Genomic DNA, 8,925 nt, shown 5'->3' with positions numbered 1-8,925 from the left:
GTCCGTCCGGGAAAGCACCCTCCAGCTACGGCAGGTATTGGGGCAAAGGAGGTGAGGGGCCAGGGCCAGTTCAGACCACCCCTGCCTGGCCCCACCCCGGCCCCATCCCCAGGCATTAGCCCTTGAGCTGCCTCAGGCTGGCGCCCCCGGCCCACAGCCCAGGCGAGAGGATCTGGGAAGTGACTCCTTGCTCCAGATCTTGGCAGGTGAAAGCCCCTTCTCCCTCTCTCCCTCCCTTGTGGCAGCACCAACCTGGACACCAAAGATGTCCTCGCATGGGTGGCGTTTGAGCAGGGCCCACTCGGACGTCTGGCCTTGCAGCAGGTTGGTACACACAGCCATCTCCCCACACGTCACGTCAGCCCCGTAGCGCTTACAGATTCGCCGGAAAGGCAGGTTCCCACACTGGTGGCAGTGGGGACACAAACAGGTAAGGGTGTGACAAGCTGGCCCCCACTCCACTGCTAGTGTCCTCAACAGGAATACCAAGACTGGCAGGCACTGGGCACTGCTGGAGTGACCACACTGCCACCACCCAGCCCACCCACGTGGGTCCTACCGTGGTGAGGGGGGCCAGGTACAGTTTGCCACTGATGTCGAGCTGGAAGGAAAGAAAACACGCACTGAGGCTCCACCCTCCAATGTGGATTTTGAGGCTCCACCCTCCTCCCCACAATCTAGAACATGCTTTGCTTTGCCCCACTGGCCTAGCACCCTTTTCCCTCTTAATGTCTGCATATGTCAACCAACCCACCAATGAGAAATGGTCTTTTCTCCATACTCTCTTCTGGATAATTTCTAGTCAACTATCAAAACCCGTCCCAATGCCCCCTCTTCCATGAAGCCTTCCCCCCTGCCTCCCTCTGCTTCAGCCCTGGCTCTCTGGCTGGGAGGTGTGTCCAGCTCTTTCTGCTCCCCATTGCTAGTGTCCTCAACAGGAAGCCTGTGACACATACCTGCCTCTTCTCACAAGACCGAAGCCTGACTATGTCCTCATCCGTCAGGGGCCCGCAGGTCTGCATGGGGCTGCTGGGAGGGGTACCAGTGCAGGGCGCTAGGGGGGCCTGCTGGGTATCACAGTTGTCCTGCCCTGGGGCACTCTCAGCCCCTGGGACCTCAGGGACAGTGGCAGAAGGGGTGGGGCTTGGTAGGTGGCCCTTGCCAAGCTGGTGCAGGGCCTGCTCGGCACGCTCGAAACGGATCTTGCGTTTTCGCAGCTGCTGCTGCAGAGCTTTGTCCAAGCCGTTGCGGACGGGAGGGGCTGGGACCACCTCCTCCCGCACCAGGTTCTGGCCCTCAGGCCCCAGATGGGCCCCAGCAAAGCGGCAGGTCACACCGTAGGGGCACCTGCCATAGTTCTCGAATAGCACACAGCGGGGGCCCAGGTCAGCCGGCTTGGTCTCCAGGTAGCAACTCACATCGTGTAGGAAACGACAGCGATCACCAAAAAAACACTTTGCAGCTGATTCCTGCAGGGAAGAGGGAGGCAGTGAAAGCGGACAGGGAGGGGCTGAGGTAGCCAAGCTCTGAATCAAAGATCCTTCCCCTCCTGGCTGTGTGTCATTGGGCTAGTCAGTAACCTCACTGTGCCTCAGTTTCTTTATCTGGGAAATGGGAACAATAATACTTTTTACATTACAACATCATGAGGACTGAATGGGGGTTAGAGAGGCTCCAACTGAAGGCTTCCGGGACTTGATGGGGACAATGACACTAACCTGCACAATGGAGGGGCAGAGCCTGTTCTTGTCATAGTGGGAGGGTTTTATGTGAGGTCGGGCCTTGTTCTGACCCCGAGCTCTCTTCTGAGTCTGAGGCTGCTCAAGGTGCTCAGCTGCCTCCTCCGTGGCGCCCTCTCCTGGCTGTCCATCCTCCAGTCGGATCCGCTTGGCCTCAGGCTCAGACAGGTCAGGGTCATAATGGTTTCCTCCCGCAGTTTCCTGGCTGGGCTTCTCCCGCCCTTCAGCTTCCAGGAATTCATGGAACTGCTCCTTGGTGGTGAGGTATCTGCCACCGGAGGAGGAGGAAAAGGAGGGCTCGTTGAGGGAGCCCCCCACCCGCCAAGGGGGCACGCAGGAGGCAGCCGAATGATGATTCTCATCATCGATGTTTCTATCTCTCTCTCCCTTCCTCTCTGAAATTAATAAAAATATATTTTAAAGCCATAACCGATTTGGCTCAGTGGGTAGAGCGTCGGCCTGCGGACTGAAGGGTTCCGGGTTCCATTCCGGTCAGGGGTGTGTGCCTTGGTTGCGGGCACATCCCCAGTGGGGGGTGTGCAGGAGGTAGCTGATAGATGTTTCTCTCTCGTCGGTGTTTCTGACTCTCTATCTCTCTCCCTTCCTCTCTGTAAAAAAAATCAATAAAATATATTTTTAAAAAAATATTTTTTTTAAAAAAAGAAAAAACTCAGCTTAAGTGCGGCTGCCTGGAGGCGCACATGCGCTAGTCCCGACTGCGCTGGAACTACAGTTCCCAACCTGCATTGCGGCCCCAGCCTCAAACCCCACCCACCTTAGCACGCCCCGTGGCGTCCTTAGTGTGACAGCCTCCAACGTGTGCTATCTCAGGTACGGCCGCGGAGGAACAGCCCGGACTGAAGAAGCCTGCGACTTCCCGCCCAGGGCTGCCCCTCTCCCGGCATGCACCACTCGAGCCGCCCTACGGGTCCCGGAAGGCCCCGTGAGGTTTTCTCTCAGTCCCGGCAACTCACCGAGGTTTAATGGGCGCTACTCCCCGTTCCAGCGCGCCGGCTCCTAAGTCGCCACCGCCACCACTCTCTGCTGGGGCCTCCGCTGCACCCTCCGCCGCACCTTCCGCCATCCGCCCCCTTCTCTCTTTGGAGTGTAGCAAGGCCTTCCGGGTCGCGCGTGTGTCCGGGCCGCTCGTGCTGGGAAGTGCGCATGCCCGGGTCGCTCCGAGAGACGCCATTGTACGCACGTCGACGTAACGGGGGCGGGACGTGCGTGGGGGTGGGGCCTCTGGTAGCACGTGGAAATGTTCAGTGTCCTCGAGGGGCTCGCAAGCTGCCCTCCAGCGGACAGCAATCTGGCCACAGAAGTGTTTTGTTTTCTTTTTTTAAAAAATTTTTTATTACAAAAGGTATTACATAAGTGTCCAAAAAAAGTGTTTCAGGTGGAGGGTACAGCCAGTGCAAAGCCCTGAGGTCGGACCCCGCCTGGGGTGTTGGAGAAACGGCACGCCCCATGTGGCTGGACCTGAGTCAGCGAGGTGGCGACGGGGAGGAGGGAGGGCAGGGAGGGGTCGTGCCGGGCCTCGCGGCCTCCTGGGAAGACTTGACTTTTACCCCGAGAGAAGTGGAAGGGCTGTCAGCAGGGAGGCAGAATCAACCACGGTTTGTGAGCGCCCCCCCCACCCCCCTCCCGTGCCCTGTTGTGCCCGCCTGAAGCGCCCTGTTTCTGGCGGAGGCTTGGTGCTGGGCTCTCTGGACTCTGACTGCGAGGGTCGAATCCCAGCCCTTCCACTTACCAGCTGGGGACTTCGTTGTTTAATTTCTCTGTGCCTCCATCTCCTCATCAGAAAAATGGGGCTGATAAAAACATCTCTTTTAGGGGAGCTATCGGGGAAAAGAGGAACAGCTGTAATCTGAACAATAAAGATTTAATTTAAAAAAAACATCTCTTTTAGAAGGCAAGAATTTAATAATAACAGTCAATAAATGTTAATGACTACTGTTCTTATTTTTTTATTTCTGTTATTTGCCCTGAATTACGTGAACCCAGTGCCGGGTGGGAACGACCAATCCCTTCGATTCCCTTGCATTTCGTTGCTAAACTCCACAAAGCTTTCCCTGGGAGGGATGTGACGCAGGGAGTGTGCACCCTGCTCAACAAATGGAGAAGATGAGGTCCTGGGTCCTAAGTCACTGAAAAAGGATTTGCCTGACGCCACAACGGGCTCGGAACTAGCTTTGTCAGAACTGGGAGAAAATGGAAGTGGGCAGGGGAGCAGTTTGTTTTCCATCACTGGCCTCGGCTGCCCTCTGTAGGACAATCGGAATAAAACAGTGGAGAATCTAAAACCGGAAGGAACTTCCGCAGTCCTTGGGAGATCTCTTGCCCACCTCCAGGGAGGGAGCTCATTCCTTCCCAAGGGGCCTGAGGTTCTACCAGTCGCCTCCCCGTGTCCTCCCACAGGCACCCATGACCAGTCTGGGGAGACAGACCCATAGCGCAGGACCGCAGGAATATGGCCTCCAAGGAGAGCTTTCCTAGGGTGCCATGGCTCTGCCCTAAGGTGCTCTGGCCACTCTGTGTGGGGTCAGGAAGGTTCCCTGTAGGAGGGGGGCTGTGCACTGGCCATTGATAACCATGGCACTAATATTAATGACATAATATTACTTACCTGTTATTACTTATACTGTTTAACAATATAACATTCTTCTTTTACCAGCAGCTAAACCATTACTGAGCTTTTACTGTGTGCCCTTTTCATGCATTAACTCCCTTATTCTCTCTGACTGTGAGTGGGAGTGACTGGAATTTATTCTGACTCCACCTGAACTCACAGGCTGCAGTGGTCCCTGGCTCAGGGACTGCCATGCTGTCCTGAGCCTCCCCTCCTGCCTCTCTGCCCACAGCTTCCTGCCAGCTTTTCCTCCAGTGTCGCTCCAGTCCGTCTGCTCTCCCTTTCCAGGCCTCAGTGTCTTCTCATCCTGCCCCAACAGCCTGTGCTCCCACAGCTCTTTCTTTCTTTTTATTTTTCTTCATTGATTTTAGATATATAGAGAGAAACATCAATTTGTTGTTCCACTTATTTATGCATTCATTGGTTGCTTTTTTTCTTTTTAATTTTTTTTTTTTGCTTTCAGAGAGGGAGAGAGAGCGAGAAACATCAATGATGAGAGCGAATCACTGATCAGCTGCCTCTTGCACTAGTGATAGAGCCCACAACCCAGGCATGTGCCCTGACCGGGAATCGAACCCATGACCTCCTGGTCCATAGGTTGATGCTCAACCACTGAGCCACAACGGTTGGGCCATTGGTTGCTTCTTATATGTGCCCTGACCAGAGATCGAACCCTCAACCTTGGCATATTGGGACAATGCTCTAACCAACTGAGCTACCTGGCCAGAGCCCACAGCACTTTTTTTTTTTAAAATATATTTTATTGATTTTTCACAGAGAAGAAAGGAGAGGAATAGAGAGTTAGAAATATCGATGAGAGAGAAACATCGATCAGCTGCCTCCTGTACACCTCCTACTGGGGTTGTGCCCGCAACCAAGGTACATGCCCTTGGCCGGAATCGAACCCGGGACCTTTCAGTCCGCAGGCCAACGCTCTATCCATTGAGCCAAACCGGTCAGGGCCCACAGCACTTTCTAATACATATCTGGCCACGGCCCCCAAGTTCCAATATGACCCAGCCTCTGCTGCCTTCCCCAGCTTCATCCCTTACGTCCTCACTCCCTAAACTCAAGCACCAAGTTCATTTCAGACTTCCCATGAGCCGGGCTTACCTCCTAGTCTTTGTATATGCTCTTCCAGTAAGTCCATTCCCTGCTCCTAGTCACCTTGCTCATTATACTCACACTAGAGGTCCGGTGCACAAAATTCGTGCACTCAGTAGGTGCGGGGGGGCGGGGGGCTCAGCCCGGCCTGTGCCCCCTCTCACAGTCCAGGAGACCTTGGGGGATGTCGAACTGATGGTGTAGGCCTATTCCCAGGGGGAGTGGGCCAAAGCCAGCAGTCAGACATTCTTAGCACTGCCGTGGAGGTGGAAGAGGCTCCTGCCACTGTTGCTGCACTTGCCAGCCTTGAGCCCGGTTTTTGGCTGAGTGGCACTCCCCCTGTGGGATCAGGTCAAAACCAGCTCTCCAACATCCCCCAAGGGGTCCCAGATTGCGAGAGGGCACAAGCCAGGCCGAGGGACCCCACTGGTGCACCATCAGGGCTGGGGGAGAGACGTGGGAGGTTGGCCAGCCGGGAACCGACCGCAGGAGGGCTCCAGGGCGTGTCTAGCCCGTCTTGCTCAGACCTGATCAGCTGGACTCCAGCAGCAAGCTAACCTACTGGTCGGAGCATCTGCCCCCTGGTGGTCAGTGCACGTCATAGCGACTGGTCAACCGGTCAACTGTCTGCCCCCTGGAGGTCAGTGCACATCATAGTGAGCAGTTGAGCGGCCTTAGCATATCAGCATATTACGCTTTGATTGGTTCAATGGCTGACCCGTCGACCAGACACTTAGCATATTATTATATAGGGTTTTCTCACCTCTTTTTCCTCTGGAAGCCTCTCTGATGGCCCCCTGCTCGAGGGGCAGCGAGGGTGCAGCATCCCTTACACGCTTACAGGCTCTGCAGCTGCCTGAGTGTCCCCCATCACCGTTCTGATTACTCTGGAGGCTACCTGGCCACTTCCCTACTGGACTGTGAGCCGAGAGAGTAAGGAAGTTGGGTCTACCTCAGTCACTCTGTGACCCTAGCACCCAACACAGGGCCTGGCTCACAGCAGGTGCTCAGTTAGCACTTCCTGAGTGAATACATCTTACCATGGCTGGGAAACAGACACGGGGTAGGACCTGCTCTAGGGGTCCCACCTTCACTAAGGTTGTGGTGGGGGGGTGAGGTCTTCCCAGGTGTCACCCTGGAGAGCGTGGGGACATTGAGGAAGGTGAACCAGGCTGGGTCATTCTCCAAAGCAAGAAGGAGGCAGGGCCGGGAGAATGAGGCACCCAGGAGGGGTTAGTGTGGGGCCAGGGCAAGGCAACGGGCACTCCTCTCAAGTCCCTAGCGCTCTCTCTGCCTACCTCTATTATTCCTCCTGTTACTGTCCCAACTTTTTTGATCCTCTTTTTGTATTTCATTGTGTGTCCCTCAGTCTCTTTTCTTCCTTTCTCTGCATTTCTCTCTCCCTCCATGTTTGTCTCATTTCTCTTCACATTTCGTTATTTCTCTGTGTGTCTCTCTCTGCAGCTCCCTGTCTCTCCCCCCCCCCTCCCCTGTCTCCCCCTTGCCCTGTAGCCCATCCTGTCCCTTTGTGCCAGGCCGGATGGGGCTGCCAGCAGCGAGGCAGGTGCGGTTGGGCTTGGTGCCCACCTCTGCCAGGGCTGCCCTGGATTTGTGGCTGCGCCTTCTTTATCTGGGGCTGCAGCTGCCCCTTATCTTCTGGCTTCAGGACACGAGACCGGGATTAGGGCAGCCCGGGGCCAAGGACATGAGACAGCAGGGCAGGCGGGTGACCGAGAGCCAGATGCCAGGGTGGATGTGCTGCTGGGGCTGCTGTGTGTGTGTGAGTGGGGGGGGGGGGGGGGGAGGCCGCTGGCGTAGACACCTTCACAGCTGTGACTGCTGAGTATGAACGACTTTGGGGGTATCTGTGTGTGTCTGTGAGCATGTTTATGTGTCTGAGTGCATATGTGTCCTCTGTATGTGTGACCGTGTACACATCTGTGGCTTTTGTGTGTGTCTGAGTGGTTAATGGTGCAGCACATTTGTGGCTTTTGAATTTGCGTCTGTGTGTGTGATGGTGTGTATATATATTTGCAGCCGCCGTTGCTGAGTGTGAGGTACTTTAGGGTGTGTCTGTGTGTTTACTGTATGTCCTTCTGTGTGTGACTGTACACATTTATGGCTTTGGAGGGGGAAGGTCTGTGCCTCTGTGGCCTAGAAAGCTTCTCACTCCAGCCCCGCCCTGCAGTGCCCACACGACCTCAGGCCCGGCCCCCACCCGGCTCCCTCCGCCACCCTGATGGCTTTCCCACCTTGCGGACCCAGAGCCTCCAGGGACAGGAGTCTTGGCCTATGACCTGTGGCTGTAAATGGCCCTGTGGGGACTCCCACATCCCTGCTTTTCCCATCCTCGCCTTGGAGCCGGCTCCTTCCTGCCGCTCACAAGCCTCAAAGGCCTCATCTCCTCTGGCCCCTGGCACCCTGGCTCTGACCCCGGCTGGGTGTGCACACCCAGCTCTGTCCCCAGTCGGTGCACTGAGGCCTTTCTTCCCCTCTCAGCATCATTTAGCTGAGGGCGAGGATGGAGTTGCCACAAAAGAGGCCTGAGCCTAGTTTGGGGGAGCCTCTTGGAAAGTGACCCTACCCATCACCAAGGGCCTGTGCTGGGCACAAAGCAAGCCTGGTCGTCTGCACGTGGGGGGATGGGGCAATGCTTAGCGTGTGGAGATGGCTAACGCTCCAGCTGGGGACAACTGGAGGGAGGAGGGCACAGAGGGCACCAGGCCACCTCCACCCCCGAAGGGCTGGTCCCTGGGGGTCCTGAGGTACAGTCCGGGGCCTTTGGGGCCTGGACCAGCTCCTGACGCTAAGATGGAAACTTCTCCACCAGCCAAGTCCAAGTCTTGGCCAGCGGCCGCCAGACTCCCACAACCTCTGCCTGGGCCTCCACCCTTGAACAGAACACTCCCCTTGGGAGCAGTGACTGCCCAGGGAGGGCAGGGGGCCAACCCGTGCAGACACTGGTGGAGGAGTGGCTGGAGGCAGTGACTGGATGTTCTAGAGTCATCCAACCCCAGGTTTGAGCCTCTTCCTTACTGAGCGACCTTGGGCCAACATCTTGACCTCTCTGATCCTTGCGTTTCAAAACTGCCAGGTGGGCACAGAGCAGGCTGGGGAGGGAAAAAGTGTTGCCTGGGGCACCTGGGGGAGACATCCCAGGAGCCTGGGAAGGAGCAGAACTAATTCCTGGGCAAATACCTCAGGCAGGTGAAGGCGTCTTAGTTCCAGGGCCCCAGCACTGTCCCACGCCGGCCTTAGCTTTGACCCTGGAGGCAGCCGGCTCAAGCTAGCCACAGGGGCCAGGTGCCATGGGTGCTCCCTGCTCCTGGCCAAGCCTCGGTTTCTGTGCATCTGTGCCCTGAGGAGGCCACAGTCCTGACCCCTGGCTTCCCTGTTAGTGTAGGAGGGTCAAGGCTCAGTCCCACCCACTCCGCCTCGCAGGGTCCCCAGTGG

The 8,925-nt window shown here is 56.4% G+C and overlaps 1 protein-coding gene across 1 annotated transcript in view; it reads right to left on the bottom strand.

The window, feature by feature from the left end:
- The window catches only part of DUS3L (dihydrouridine synthase 3-like), a 5,056-nt gene extending 2,110 nt beyond the window's left edge, over positions 1 to 2,946 (bottom strand). The window contains 7 exon segments of the mRNA XM_006764245.2: positions 1 to 4; positions 7 to 25; positions 253 to 405; positions 560 to 601; positions 957 to 1,469; positions 1,719 to 2,007; positions 2,714 to 2,946. The exon segment at positions 1 to 4 is cut by the window's left edge and continues 82 nt beyond it. Coding sequence (XP_006764308.1) covers positions 1 to 4; positions 7 to 25; positions 253 to 405; positions 560 to 601; positions 957 to 1,469; positions 1,719 to 2,007; positions 2,714 to 2,931 — 1,238 coding nt within the window. The 5' untranslated portion in view covers positions 2,932 to 2,946.
- Positions 2,947 to 8,925: the final 5,979 nt, after the last annotated feature.

Source organism: Myotis davidii, unplaced genomic scaffold, assembly GCF_000327345.1.
Source record: "Myotis davidii unplaced genomic scaffold, ASM32734v1 scaffold341, whole genome shotgun sequence".
NCBI classification, from domain to species: Eukaryota; Metazoa; Chordata; class Mammalia; order Chiroptera; family Vespertilionidae; genus Myotis; species Myotis davidii.
Note: the sequence above shows the minus strand (reverse complement) of the source record. Positions and strands in the feature narration are given on the sequence as shown.